Below are 15,827 nucleotides of genomic sequence, written 5' to 3'. Positions count from 1 at the left end.
CAAACAATAAGTGGCATGGATTGGATATTGTATACAAATTGTGGAAGTAACAGTGGCATGGAAATTAAAATTCACATCACTGATCACACGCACAAAATGGTTAACTGCCGGTCCATGGGTTTCCGGTCCGGGTTTAGACCGGACCTAAGGGTCGGTCTAGGTCCGGGTTTTTAGCCACACGGTCCGGTCTGCGGGTCAAGCATTGAGAAGAAGCCGGTCCCCGGTCTGCACCGGACCGGTCCGGGTTTGGACCTTTTTACAGCCCTAGTTGGAAATTATTGTATATTACCATAGCTAGATTATGCATCGACCTTATATTATACAGAGTACTATAAATTTAGCCATTAGTTTCTTCTGTTTAATTTGTAGAGGTTAGCAAAAGAAAAAATGACAGAAAATGGAGGAGAATGGCCAGTGATTAGGATCGATCTTGTTGGAACGACATATTCATGTATGTGTTGCAGTATGGCTGCATAACCGCGTTGAGATCATTACCAACGACCAGGGTAACCGTACAACACCATCTTGTGTTGCCTTTGCCGATTCAGACCGTCTCATTGGTGAATTAGCTGCAATGAATCAAATTACCAGGAACCCATTCGAAAAGGCTTATAGGTAGACGATTCTAATAGGAATATTAGCGCTGATAATATACAACAAGACATTAAATTGTGGCCATTCAAGGTTGTAAATGGGATTTAAGTCGAATAGGACAACTGAAAACATGAATGAACATATAATATACATGCAAAGTGGATAAAGTGAATAAAAGAGAAAAAAGTATGTCAAGAATTCTTAGGGTATGATATGACATAATGTATGGTTGAATAATAATTCCATTGTACAAAACTGATTAATTTTAGGAAATGGACGACACCAAGATTAGCATGTTCACTTAGAGTCAATCATCAATTCATCATGAGCTCATGCTGAATATTTAAGGCGGATACTATTTATTTTAAGCTTTGATTTATATAAAGGTGATCATGAGCTAGGCTAGGTAATAATTACTGTTAGGTTCTAATTAATTATGAAGTCGTTTATATAATTATATGTTATACCATTTCGGTCTCGGTCATGTGTAAAATATAATCAAATTAACTAAAATGAAATGGAATTAAATTAAAGTCACATCGGTTATACATACAGATAATTTGATGTTAGATTCTAACGATCCCACATTTTCTTGTTTGAATTTGATAAAGGGGATTATTTTTTGGCAAGTTTGATTAGTATTTTGAATTGTGTCATGTTTTGACAGGTATACTCTTAACCGACATAACTTTTTGTTGGGCATATGGAGATGAAAGTTTTGTAAAGTGAATAAAGATATACGATACGATATTATATACGTATTTTTGCATAAAACAGAATCGAAACCGGGTCATGTAGAATCAAAACTGGTCATACACCGTACTAAAGATTCCACAACAAAAAACAGAAATGAGCAGAAAATATTGGTGGAGTGATCTGAAAAGAATCACAAGATTAAAGAAGAAGGACGACCACACCACATCTTGTCGTGATTTTCCTCTCTCCTCCATTTTCTCAATTTTCTTATTTATTTAATTTAATGTATTATTTATTATTATTAATAATCCCATACTAAATGTTCAGCTACCACTCATTTACTCCCACCCATATCTATAATCTATCCCCCGAAAACCACCGATACCCACCTTAAGAAAACCATTCTCGCCCTCGAAAACACCAGATCTTTCTTTCATGCCAAGTAGTATATATCTGTGATGAACTCATATATTATTTCCGTCTCAATCACTTGTTTACCTTTTATATTAATTGTGAGGAGCTCAGTATGATAATAGAAGGTAAGCAATTGGCTGAGACGGAGGGAGTATTACAAAGAAGTACTCTAAGTCATTAGTCATGGATTTCAGCTTGATTAAGGTACGTAGCTAGCATGGCTACTTGTTAGACCGCAAGAAAAATATTTGCTACCCTAAAAGTTCGTTTCTGTCTACGCTCCTGCCGTTATCTTAGGGTAGTTGGTGTATGAGACGTGAATATTAGAGTTAACCAACAAAGAGCGATGCTAGAAATGAAGTTCTCGGGTAGCAAACTTTATTCTTGTTTTGTACTTTTTTATGTTTTATGTTTAGTGTAGATTTGATGTTTATATTTATGTTTATGCCAAAGATCTCATGTTTAAGAATTATTTAATTTGGTAGTAAAATATGATAATTTTTAACTATCGATTGCCTCATTAGGGGCTTTGAGGTAACACTAGTTAAGTACTACTCGTTGTTACTAGCTAACTCGATCTATCTCCGATGGTAAGTTAGCAAGGACATACCTAGAATTGGAATTTTGGGTAGCGAATTTCTCTCATTTTGTATAATTATTGTGTTAAGATGTTGTATATACAATTTTTAGTAGCAAAAAATCATTAATCTTAATCATTTTTGGAAGCTAATTAAGTCCCTTGCTTAAATTAGTTATATCAAGGAGAATTAGCGAGCTAAGCATACAACTAGAAGAACTTAAAATCTACACGTTTACCAAAAACTTGCGGAAGTTTTTTTTTTCTTTTTGTTGGCAGCAAGAACGAATAGTTCCATAATTCATATCCGATTCTCAGAGTCAGACTTTATTATTCCATTATTCGAATAAAAAAGTAAACTTAGGAGGGGGTGATAAACAAAGTAGGCTTCTTTAGCGGGACGGTCGGAGTTGGCCAATTAGCCAAACATTTCTTTCCTCCTCTTTCCTTATGAATTGAGCTTCGGGGGACTACCTACAAGAAGACATACTTAGGCCATGAACACGTAGAAGTTTATGAGTGAGAGATCTACTTGGAGATAAAGTAGATAAATTATGTCTTTGAGATTCATCCCTTTAGCTAAATTTCTTCCTGGAAATGAGAATTCTCCTTTTGATTTTCCCATACCGTGTATTAGGAGAGTACCTCCAGAGTTTAGACGTCCTAGGGGCAGACGATAATTTGTATACATTTAACCCTTCTTTGGAAAATAGGAAAGGCGGGTGAGCATTCGAAACATAAGGAGCTTGAGTACAGACACAAGTGGTGCTATCTATTTTAGAAGAGAGTGATAAACTAGGATCATGAGAAATGACGATGTATGGTAGTTGGAGGATTTGAGTATCAACAGTATTGAAATTGTCACATATGGAGGACGTGCTCGAAATTGCATGAGGGACAAGAGGCTTAGCATTGTTGATATCAAAAGGAGGCAAGTCGTCATTTAAAGTAACCATCGTCCTCTTTCGAGAACGTCTCTTCCTCCTCTTTTTCTTACCCTTGTCACTTGTAGTGTTTGTTTCCTTTGTTTTCTCATTATAAAGAATCTGAATCTCTCTTATGATAAAAGCTCACCTTTACGAGGAGCTTTTGATAAGTTTGTCCACATATTTTTAGCCGACAATTTCCTCCACCCTTCTTGGAGAACTCATGAATTGATGACGACTTACCAGCTATATGCTCTTCTTTTGTTAAGCTAGTGCACAAATCCATATTACAATTATTTTGATCATTTTTCATCTCCATAACCACACTCTCACTAACCTTTATACTCTTATCCATACTCAAACTATGATTATTTTGAGGATCTGTCACCTCCATTTTCACATTCTCGGAGTCCTTAACCCTCACAGAAGTTTCAAAAACATGAACAAGCTTGTTGTTACTATCCACATCAAGTGCACGATCAACCTCTAACATTCGTTTACAATTTTCCTTTATAAGAAGATGACTTTAACCACACCTAACTCCTTTAAAACATCCTTATTCTTGGGTTCAACTACCAGTGCCTCAACCAAATCTAAATCTAATTCTGCTTCCCAAAACCTTTTCAATTTCATAAATGCTAACGCCCTACAAAATAAAGTCTTAACATTGTGGGGAAAGAAATTCAAGATGAGAGAGCACAAGCCCAAAGTAGCTTGGAATTCATTAAGTTTGAGGGCACATGTAGCAAGATTAGAGTTAAGATTAGTTCTTTTTTAATCCGACATTGTTAAAATTGCTCTAATAAGAATTGTTGTACCTAGCTACGTGGGGTATTATTGAACCCGTTTTAGTTTTAAGACGAATACTCGCATGAGTCACATCCTTAGACTAAGTTTATCCACATACATCTATTCAGACTCAGACTCTGCCACTTCAGTTTTCCCCTACCTTTTTATTCTTCAGACTCGGACACTGTTAAACTCACTCAAAAAATATATTTTATCCCTAGACTCATTTCAAACTTTGTCACCTCAACTTTCCACTAGACCTCACAAAAAGATCAGGTCATGTCGGGTTCATGTCGCGTGTAAACGGGTCACAAATCCTCCAACTCAAACCCGGCCCATTTAAATATCGTGTCGTGTTCATGTCGACCCACTTAGATAAATTGGTCATTAAGCCTCAACCCTAACCCATTAATTTCGTGAAAGGTTTTCGCATCATGTCCATATTTGGAAAGTTTAAGTATATTTATGTGATGAAGGATTAAGAAAAATTAGGATTAATTTAGTAAACAAGTCATTCATGTCGTGTTCGTGTTTAGAGAGCTCAACCCAAACTCATCCCAATCAAATATCGTGTCGACTTACTTACAAGAATGAGTTGTTAAGCCTCAACCCAAATCCGTTAATTTTGTGTCTGGTTCGTGTCGTGTTTCGTATCGTGTCATTGTTTGCCAATTTTACTTTCCACTTAACTTATTTTAGTTTTTTATTTGTTTACTTTCATTGGATAAATTATACATTAAATAAACCTTGTAATATTTGTTTAAAATACCGACATATATAAAAAACCGGAAATTTCTCATGATACCCCTTAATTTTGTCCGATTTCTCATGGTACCCGTGCTTTTAAGTATCTCCTATAATACCCTTAAGGTTCTATTTTTTGCCCATGGTACCCCAAATGTAACGACTGTTAAATGGTCGTTAAATTTTGATAATGTGCCAATGAATTAGTAATTAAAAATTATTAATAATAAGGAAATAAAAATGAAAAGCAGGGGTGCCATGAGAAATCTGACAAAATTAAGAGGTACCACGGGAAATTTCTGTAATATCTAATTACTACTCCCTCTGTCCCGGTCATTTATTATCCTTTTTCATTTTGGGGTGTCTCAATCATTTGTTGTCCTTTATATTTTAAGAATGAATTTGATGAATAATTTGATCATTCACATTCAATTTATTCCATTTGTCATTTAGTCATTGACCCCCTCCTATTTCCTTGGTCTTTATGCCAAAACCAAAGGACAACAAATGACCGGGACGGAGGGAGTAATTTATTGCCACGTCATCAAAACTTAATCTCCATTATATTAGGGGTATCATAGGCACAAAAAAGGAACCTCAAAAATACCATAGGTAGATTCTTAAAAATAAGGGTGCCACTGAAAATTTGCAAAATTAAAGGATACTCATGAGAAACTTCCGTAAAAAAATTTATAACTTTAAATTAAATTCCAATAATTGAAGGAGAAGTAACACACACAAAAAGGGAAAAAAAGACAAAACATAAAAATTAGAAAGACGAGATAAAATACTTATTTTTTTTAAAACAAAATAAAAATATTAATTATCCATTAAATGATCCCAAATGTGTTCAACATCCACTTGTCAAAATCTAACCCAACTCACAGACCCGACCCGTTTTCAGGGTAAAAGACCGTAAATCTTGACCTGTGATCCAAAAGGACCCAAATCCGAAATGACCCAAACTCGAAATGACCCGTTATTTTAGGGTCGAAACCCGACCTGTTGGGTTAGAAATAAATGAAGAATATTATTAAAATATTAATATTATTTTAATTTTTTAATTAAAAAATTAATTTAAAATTAAGTATTTTTATAACTTTTATATCATTAAATAACAAAATAATTATTAAAATAATGAATATACTAAAACTATTATATTAAAGGGTTATTTCATAACAATAATCCATCCTATTGGTGGTCTGCAATAATTACTCTATCCTATCAATAATCCCAATTAAATCCAACCTAAGCACCATACCTTCTAATAACGAACCAGCTAATATTTTTTTGAAGTTTATGTTGGAATATTTGATAGTTTTTGGACAACCTAGCTGGTATATGTGAAGTTTATGTGTAATATTTTCAAGTGATGAATCAAGAACTTGGTTTATTTGATACACATAAACATCACAAAATATCAGCTGGTTCGTTATTAGAAGGTATGGTGTTTAGGTTGGATTTAATTGGAATTATTGATAGGATGGAGTGATTATTGCAGACCACCAATAGGATGGATTATTGTTATGAAATAACCCTATATTAAAATAGTTTAATTTCAAAAAGTATGCTTTTTCTGTTGAAAAATGGTAAAATAAAAGATGTCACACACTTTACTCAGACCCTTATTTCAATCCTAACCCGACCCAAAACCCGTATTTAACTGACTTGTGTTCTGACCTGATCCGTATGACCCAATCCGCCCGATCTGTCTGACAGGTCTAGACACTTCAACCTGATGGAAACATATGTGACCAAACAATATTAGGAGTTATTCATAAACTTTTTGGGTGTTGATTTTCGCAGTACGTTTTTTACTCGGCATAGTACACTTTTTCCCATTTTACCCCTCTCATTTCTTCCCCTTGTGTACTGCATCCTAACAAGAGAAAAAAAGAAAAAGAAAATTAAGAAGAATGTTGCACTGCATTCACGGTTAACCACCATGGACAACCACCATCAACACAACAAGTCAACAATAGTCACAAATCTGAGAAATTAGAAATCACAAGCATTTATTCATTTGCAATTGTACAGCCGTAAAAGTTTGTAAAGCCTTCAATTGTCCAGCCACCCTCCCCCTCTACCACCCGCCCCTACCCCTTTACCGTCGCCGACCACCGCCAGGCCATCCAACCGGTTGTCATCTACCCACACCACCAACCCACCGCCACACAACAACCAATCTCCCAAATCTATAATTTATGACTAACCACAAACCCTAAGCTAAATCCAAAAAAATCTAAAAAGAACATTAATTTGATTCATAATTATACAACTAATAATTTAAATACATGTTTTATGTTCAAATTATCATCCATAATTGAAAAAATATGATTAATTTAAGATGTATTATTAGTACTAATTGAAAGAATTAGGTTTAGAGAGATATTATTGAAGAATTGAAGGGAATGGTAGCAAATGAAAAATATTGCGCAAAAAGTACTGAAATGAGTAAAAAACATACTGCGAAAATAAACTACGAACTTTTTACGTGACCCAATTTTTTACAGTAACTGGATTATACATCTGATGTAGTACATCAGGTTGTATAGTTTTTGAGCATTACATCAGGTTGTATAGTTTTTGAGCATTAAGATAAAGTTTTTGAGTTTTAATCTAAAATTTTTGAGTTTTATTATAAAGTTTTTGAGTTTATTTACTTAAATTTTAATCTCAAAAAGTTATATTATAATTCAAAAAAATTACATATAAGCTCAAAAAAAATTTGATTTTTGACATCATAAAACTAAAATGTAATTTATAAACTCTATAATGCTCGAAAAAAATACACAAAAACTCAAAAAGTCATTAAGTATGATGTATTACATCCGATGTACAATCCTTTTTCTCAATTTTTTATATAAAATTTCCCTGTTTTTTAAAATTGAGATAAAAGTTTCATAAATTAAATTTTAACAGCTTTTAATTACCTAGGTAAATATTTATTTTTCCTAAATTCATAAAAGTATTCTTTTTACTATTCACAAGCCAAGACCCACTCAAATACTTGTCTAACAGTGAGCTTTGATTCAACGCTATACGAATACGCCTATACCACCAACCTCATCCTTTCCTTCATACTTTGCTCAGACGTTGGTTAAACTCAGTCTTATCCTTCCAAGAGATCGACTCTTTTGATCCGTCTCACACTTTTACCGTGCATTTCCATTTACCAATTGTTACTGCCAGAGAAATGGAGAGTTATTGAAGTTTAGGGTTTGGTAAGTTTACATTTCCCCTTTTATTGATTTGATTTTCAGTCCAATTGTGGTTTTTGTTGGGGCTTTATTTGTGTACTGTACAATGGAAGAATGTACGATAAAAGAAGTTCGAAGGTTTATTTGGGTTTTGAAACCCATTTGGAAGGAGGAGGATAAGGAGCCGGAGGATCGCGATTATGAGGTTGATAGGAGGAAGAGGAAGAAGGATATGGTTGTGCCTACGTTTGGCGGTGCAATTTGTATTGATCCATCAGGCTTAATCTTAACAACTGTCACGGGTATTACTAGTTCAAAAATGCCTAAAATTGAAAAGGCAACTGTGAAAGCTAGATGTTATCTCAATTACTTCCGAGAGGTGAAGTTTGTTCAGTGTTGGTTAGAATGGGGATTAGCTCTTTATCAAATTAAAAAAGAAGTGAAAGATGAGGTGTTTGAATTTTTGAATGTTCATGAGGTGAACAAGGTAGAATACGATGTGTTAGATAAAGTATTTTCTTTTGTTCACACAGGCGGTAATTATTCATTTAGGACTGGCAGTAGCAATTTCCCTCCCCCTCCAATTCCCCCAAGATTATCCCAGTTTCGGATTTTAAAGGATGTTGCTGCAGAGTATTTCCCATATCTCGACGACCATTTACCCCTTCTACAATTTTCAAATCTCGGGGATATTATGAATTCAGGGATGTCGGGTTGTCCAGTTTTTAAAATGGAGAACAATGATTTTTTAGGTTTAATTGCGTTTTGTACTGGTCAATTCAGTCTCGTAATCCCATTAAGTGTAATTTGTCATGTCATCTACAAGGGTAGAAAGAGAAAGAGGGATGATGAAAATATTGATGAGAAAAAGAAAAAGAAAAAGAAAAAGAAAAAGGGTGGTGGTGGAGGAGGTGGACGTGGAGGAGGGAGTGGTGGTGGTGGTGGAGGTGGAGGTGGACGTGGACGTGGAGGTGGAGGTGGAGGAGGGAGGGGTGGTGGTGGTGGTGGTGGTGGTGGTGGAGGTGGAGGAGGGAGGGGTGGGGGTGGTCGAAGAAGAGGAGAAGGCGGTCGAGGTAAAGGAGGAGGTGGAGGCTGGCAAGGTGGAGGAAGAGGTGGAGGTGGTCAAGGAGGAAATAGTCGAGGTGGCCGAAGAAGAGGAGTGCTCTGTGCAAAGGTATCTATACTTATTGGTTATTGACTAAGTTTCCACTTATTGGTTCGTTCTTTTTAGTTTTCTAATTTTTGGTTTCCCCTAATTTTTCAATTTTAATAGAGACATAGAGTTGAGGACTTGCTTTTCTTGTGTTTTAAAATATGCTGAAATGAAGTCAAATGACTAACAAAATCGCGTTGCTTCTTTTTATTAGGAAGTAGCTATTGACGATGCAAATCAGCAAATCACACGCTACTTTCATTATGCATCATTTGATAATGTCCTCTTTGTGTTTTAAACACTGGGATAAGACTATGTACACAACATCCGACATCTCTTACATTGCATTTAGTGGTGCTTTGAGTCACTAGGTTGTTTTTTGCTGTAATCTTTGTTTTCCTCTAACTGATCAATATCCAATATTGGGTGATGTTTAGTTCATTCTATGTTTATTTATGCACACTTCAATTATATATATTCTGGCAAATATGCAGTGGTATAGGTGATAATGCAGTTGTAGCTTGTTAGGAACTTGTTTTTGCATCAATCGATGAATTGTTTTCTGATGACTCTCCTTATTGCCTTCTGGGCTCCGTATTATTCCGTTGGCTTCAAAACCATTAACTTTAACTTAACTTACTGCTAGGCTGTAGAAACAGCAGCATAGTTTGTATTAGCAAAAAATAAGTGGGTGCTATTTTGTTCGTTCTTTCTTTCTTTCGCAAACAACCTTTCGACGTTTTTCATCTACCCATCCCTCAGATTAGTTTTGACATTAATCTTCTATTATAGTGTGTCAATTTATCATCCATCAGCGAATGGAATTATTCCCCTTCACTATCTTGATTATTAAACTCACTACAGCACAATCTTAAACAGGACAATCCAACAAACCGAACACTTGACTTGACTTCGATTCCTGAAGCGGGATCACCAACAAACCAGGGAGCCTCGGATCCGACAATTTCTGGAAGTACACGTTCTGTGTTGACCATCATCTTTCAGCTCCCATTTGAGAGTAACTTGCAGGAAAGTGTTGCAACTACGGCTCGCCAATATAGTCGCAGTGTGATATCTTCTGTTCAAAGGGTTGCTATGGCCATAACTCCCACTGTTGGCCCAAAACTGTCTCCGGGTTCTCATGAGGCCCTAACCTTGGTTCATTGGATTCGTAAAATTTATAGGTTTGTCATACTGTGCCTTTTTCTTGTAGATGGAGAAAGACTTTAAGCTATAACTCATTTAATACTATAGCTTTTTTATCTTTTCCTGCAGCTGTCCAGGGAAAGGGTTCTACCATAAAACTCAAACGGGTGGTCGGTGCAATTCTTTTATGGTAAGCTTCCTTTTTCTAATTTTCTTTCAAATGGTGTTATCCCGATATTAGATACTGGTTTAGAGTAACACTGAATCTGAATCATTGCTTTCCAAATTCGGCCGTACTCAAAAGTGTTCTCTCTGTGAAGGCTTTGCACTATGGCCAGCAAATTGCACAGGGGACAAGTGGGGAGGTTGCTTATGGCTTTGGTAGGCCAGTTTTGCGAACATTTAGTCAGAGACTGAACAGGTATATTTTTACTTTTGACTTTTAATTGTTGTTCTCCTAATTGTTTTACTGACGCCTTTCAGAGCGATATTTTAATTTTTGTTTTTCGAAATGTCGACATGTAAAAGATAGATAAACTTTGTTATGGATGTTACCTTTTTGTTTCCACATTATATTTTCATTAATAATTTGATTATATGGTTGTTATCTGTAAAAGATTCAATGATGCGATCAACGAATTCAGTGATGATGGCTGGACTTTGTTGAACTCTGATGGTGCTGAAGATGTGATAATTGCCTGTAGTTCAGCCAAGCCTTTCATAGCCACGCTAAACGGTGCTAATTTACTACCAGTCGTTGTAGTGCTATGTGCAAAGGCATCTATGCTACTCGAGGTATGATTTTCGAGTTTTAGTTTCCAAGCACGGTATTCTGCTACTTGCTCTCTCCAGCATGTATGTTTGTATGTTACTGGATACCTCAACATTTTTCATTTTATTTCGAATGAATTTGTACCCTTGTATTCAACTGTATGCTAATAACTTGAGACATCTATTGTTGATAATGTTGCTCTGTTTTTAACTATAATCTCAGCTGCATTGTTAACGGTGCTTTGTAATGACTAATGAACACATTGCCAGTGCTTTACCTATGCTGTGTTTGATTTATGAAACTTTTATTTGAAATATTTGTTCTGATGTTTTAAATAAAGTTCTTGTCAAAATGAGGTTACAGTTGTAACATGGACAAAAATGTGTCCCTGTTGACGTGGTTTTTTTTATTTAGTTTGGAGTTTCGAATGATTTCTTACAATTCATTAACTAAAATTTTTCATGGTGGGGATGAACTTTATAAGCAGAATGTCTAATATATCGTCCCAATCATATAAGCAGTAGGCTTTTGCTATTATATCCAACCTTTTAATTCTTATATATCCTATCGGGCTGCCACATAGGTTTCCACTTACGTGCACTGATAAACTTCGCAAGATTGTTATGCAGAATGTACCTCCTACTGTGCTGGTTCGATTGTTCATCTATTACTTATTGACATGATAGAACAAACTTGATATGCAGAATGTACCTCCTCCTACTGTGCTGGTTCGATTGGTCAGAGAGCATCTTTCTGAGTGGGCTGATTTCAGTGTTGACACATATTCTGCTGCAGCGTTGAAGGCTAATTCGTATGGATTTCCAGGAATGCGGGTTACGATATTTAGCGGGAGTCAAATAATCATGCCTCTTGATCGCACAATTGAGCATGAAGAAGTAAATTTCTGTCTTGAAATTCTTTTTTTTTTTTTTTCTCTTGATTTAGTTGTTGACTGGGACAAATGGCCATTTCTGATACGAGATTATGTTTTATCACCTTACTTGAGTGTTGACAAATTCAAAGTTAAAAGTCAGTTAGTAGGGGATGCATTATGAATATTTTGATTAGGTTTATCTCTTGTTTATATCCTTTTTGCTGATATCTCTTTTGAAAGGATGGTGGATTCGCATTTGTGTCCGTCACTAATTTTAATACTTTGATATGAATTTGCATGTTAACATTAACTTTTTGTTACTCCCTAAGTCCCTAGTCCGTATTCTGTTACAGCAGAAAATGCATATATCTCTGTAGAGATACATCTCTTACAGATATGATCCTAGTCCTAGATCTCTAGAATTACGGTATTTAGGTGTGTTTTTGAAAAGGTCATAGCTAGTCAAAACTTTAAACTCATTTAAAACTTTTAAAACTTGTTCGCGGTCTGGAATAGCATTTGTATGGTTTGTGTTACCCAAGCGTTACTAATTGATTAAACAGTTGGTAGTCATTAGTCAAGGTAAATAGTTGGAGAAATCGTGCTGTTTACAGGTTATCGGTTATCGGCTTACTGATGCTCCTACCAATAATTAAACCTATGTATTTAGAAACTATTCACTACTATAAAGGAGGTAAAATGTGTGCAAGGAAATGATTCTCTTTTCAATTTTTTATTTTTCTTTTTATAAAAAACTATGTATTTAAAGACTTAATGTTCCCTTTTTGGTTCATTCTTCTTAGGTTTTCTAATCTTTGTTTTCCCCTTTTTTCCATATTCAACAGAGCTGAGATGTTACTTTTCTTGTGCTTTGAAATAATGTTAAAAAATTAAGCAACCAACAAATTGTACGCCTCTTTTGTCATGAAGTAGCAGTTGTACATACAACAGGTCACAAGGCTAATTTCATTATGCGTCGTTTGAAAATGTCCTCTTTGTGTTACAAACACGAGGTAAGGGTGCAAGATTAGATATGTCCGACATCCCTTGCTCTACCTTTAGGGGTAGCCTTTGAGGCACTAGCTTTTTCCTTTTTTCGATCGTAATCTTTGTTCTCCCCTAAATGATCAAGATCCAATATGGGTAATGTTTATCCTTTAATTTTATGCACACTTAAATCAGATATATTCTGGCAGGTATGCAGTGGTATAGATGAGATTGCAGTTGGAATTTGTTTTTGTACCAGTAGATGAATTTTTTTCGTGATGATGCTCTCTTACTGCCTTCCTGGCTATTATTCCATTGGATTCAAAACCACTAAGTTTGCTTTAATTACTGCTTAGTCATAGAACATTTTTTACTTCCCAAAGATTAGAGGGTACTAGTATGTTCGTTCTTTCTTTCAAAGACAACCTTTCGACATTTTTCATCAACCCATCCCTCAGCTTAGCTTTGACCATAATCTATTAAGGAGTATCATTCATCATTGAATGTAACTGTTCTCTTCCACTATTTTGAATTTTGATTATTAACTCACCACAGTACTATCTGAAACAGGACAATCTGACAAACCTAACTCTTGACTTGACTTTGAGTCTTGAAATGGGACCAACAACAAACCAGGGAGCGTCGGATGCGGCAACATCTGGAAGTACACGTTCTGTGTTGACCATTCCCTTTCAGCTCCCGTTTGATAGTAACCTACAGGAAAGCGTTGCAACAATGGCTCACCAATATATCCGCAGGGTGATATCTTCTGTTCAAAGGGTTGCTTTGCCCATAACCCCATCTGGTTTAACTCCCACAGTTGGCCCAAAACTGTCTTTGGGTTCTCTTGAGGCCCTAATTTTGGTCCATTGGATCTGTAGAAATTATTGGTATGTCATTCTGTGGCTTTTTCTTTAGCTGTATGTAAATGGAGAAAAACTTTTGAGCTAGATCTCATTTTATTCCGCGTCTTTTTTTTTTCTGCAGCTCTCATATGGGAATCAAATTGCTTCAAACATCTTCTGCTATTGATTACACAGTAGTGACTGGTGAAGCATCTTTGGCTTCACCAAGATGCCAATTTTTGCCGCTCGTTGAAGGTATGTCATTACTACTAGTAATGAGCATTCTCTTTTAATCGAATACTTGGAAATTTCACTATCCTAAGTTTTGAGCTAATTCCACTTTGGTATTTTTACCTTAGACCTCCAATGTAAAACATTCTTCAAATCTCATGACATACTGGGAAATGATACTTTGCTTTCTTATTTGGGCCGTTATTTAACCTAATATCAATTCTCCTCGCTAGATTCATCAACAACTAACCCTTCTGATTTATTATCAACCCCACTTGAACAAACCCATTTTAAAACCCCGTCCTCAAAATTAAAACCTACCGATTTACTCTTATCTAGATGTGGACCTGGGTTATCGGTCAGTTTTGGCTCTTATGGGATATATATATTTGCTGACAAGTAATGCTTCGAGGATTAAGCTGCGTGTTGGAATTTCAAATACATTAATTTTTGAGTAGAAAGATTGAAAGTGAATGTGCAACTTGTGTAAGTCATGTTGTGGATGAAGTCTTGATTCCAATTATCCGTCTTTCAGAAACCTAACTGAAATGTGCGCTTATGCAGAGCATTGGACTTGTCAAGATTAAGAAAGAATGAGTGTGGACATGGTTTGAGCATGCCTTTTGAAAATAGGTCATGGCTGGACTCCAATGGCCTGATGGTATTGTGCGCTTGTGCAGAAGCATTGGACTTGTCAGGATTAAGAAAGAATGAGCGTGATAAGCGTGAACATGGTTTGGGTTCGCTTTTTGAGATTAGGTCATGGCTGGACGCTGTTGGTCCGATGGTAGGTAAAAAGCAATGGTGATAGCATGAAAATTTGACGTGCTATTATTAGTAACGTACTGGCCGATAAATAGCTCTGAATGTGATATTAAGAACGTTCCTTTTGGTGTTAATGGTTGCCTGGCAGTGAAAGGTAATAGTGCTTTTCACTGCCAGACAACCATTTTGGTGTCAACGTTCCTTTTGGTATCAATGGGCCTTTATGATTGGAACTTCTTCACTCGAAATTGGGCTTTGCTCGACTTTACTCATTCTCAGTTCGTCCCGTCCTTGACTGATCATTAGTCCAATATAATACGAATCAATACTAAAACTAAGAGTCTATAACCTTAAATTTTTTTATGCTCCATTTATACTTCTTCATACCTTACTGACATTACAGCGCCGCCCCCTTCGATTGCCATTTATTCCCTTGTAGGTCGACGGAGTATGGGAGAGGGAGGTCTGAATAGTTACTGACCCCCTACAACGGGGAATAAAATCGTGTACTATCTAATCCATTCAATTCCGAATTAAATCTATCAACGGGGAATAAAACCATGTCATGTAATCGAGAATCCCAAATGTATGTATCAAGTATCTAAAATCATGTAGCAACTAAGGTCTCCCTTCATATTGTCATCTTTGTCGGAATGTTTTAGATGGGCCATATGTGATTCATTTATATCTAAATCTCTCCCAGGGGCGGAGCCAGGATTTGAAATGATGTCGGGCTAGATTTCGGAATTGTAGAAATAAAAAAAATCTAGGTTCGAAATTGTGTGGAACCTATATTTATAACCAATGGGATATTATAAAGATTTGGGTGTAAGGAGAATGATCCTCCCGGAGGAGACATGGATAAGACGGAAATTTTGATGAAGAAACACACACATACAGATTTCCTTTTTGTCAAAGATTCACCTCGGTATAACGAAAACTTCATATTATGTTGTGAAAGGGGTTTGAAACCCCACCAATTACCCATGGAGATGTTCTTATAGCAAGTCTCCAACCACCTGTGTTACTTTAATGTCATAAAGAAATTGAAAGCAAATTTCATTATCTCCAAATTCATATAGGGCTATAGCCCATATAGCCCAAAGGCTAGATT

General features: G+C 35.9%; 1 protein-coding gene across 4 annotated transcripts; it reads left to right on the top strand.

Moving 5' to 3' along the window:
* The first annotated feature begins 1,587 nt into the window (after window positions 1-1,587).
* Window positions 1,588-14,961, top strand: LOC141610671 (homeobox-leucine zipper protein REVOLUTA-like). 4 transcript variants are annotated; one of them, XM_074428876.1, is made up of 10 exons: window positions 1,588-1,908; window positions 2,995-9,114; window positions 9,958-10,277; window positions 10,369-10,429; window positions 10,560-10,660; window positions 10,857-11,034; window positions 11,716-11,907; window positions 13,428-13,762; window positions 13,860-13,972; window positions 14,513-14,961. In XM_074428876.1, the coding sequence occupies exons 2-10, from the start codon at window positions 8,047-8,049 to the stop codon at window positions 14,533-14,535; spliced, it is 2,391 nt and encodes a 796-aa protein (XP_074284977.1). In that variant the 5' UTR covers window positions 1,588-1,908; window positions 2,995-8,046; the 3' UTR covers window positions 14,536-14,961. The 4 variants fall into 4 exon arrangements, with proteins under 4 accessions (XP_074284977.1, XP_074284981.1, XP_074284979.1 ...); XM_074428880.1 differs by having other exon boundaries at window positions 1,589-1,908; window positions 8,474-9,114; XM_074428878.1 differs by having other exon boundaries at window positions 1,589-9,114; window positions 13,443-13,762.
* Window positions 14,962-15,827: the final 866 nt, after the last annotated feature.

Source organism: Silene latifolia, chromosome 11 (genome assembly GCF_048544455.1).
Source record: "Silene latifolia isolate original U9 population chromosome 11, ASM4854445v1, whole genome shotgun sequence".
NCBI lineage: Eukaryota > Viridiplantae > Streptophyta > Magnoliopsida > Caryophyllales > Caryophyllaceae > Silene > Silene latifolia.
The sequence above is the reverse complement of the archived record's forward strand: the minus strand, read 5'-3'. Positions and strand labels throughout refer to the sequence as shown.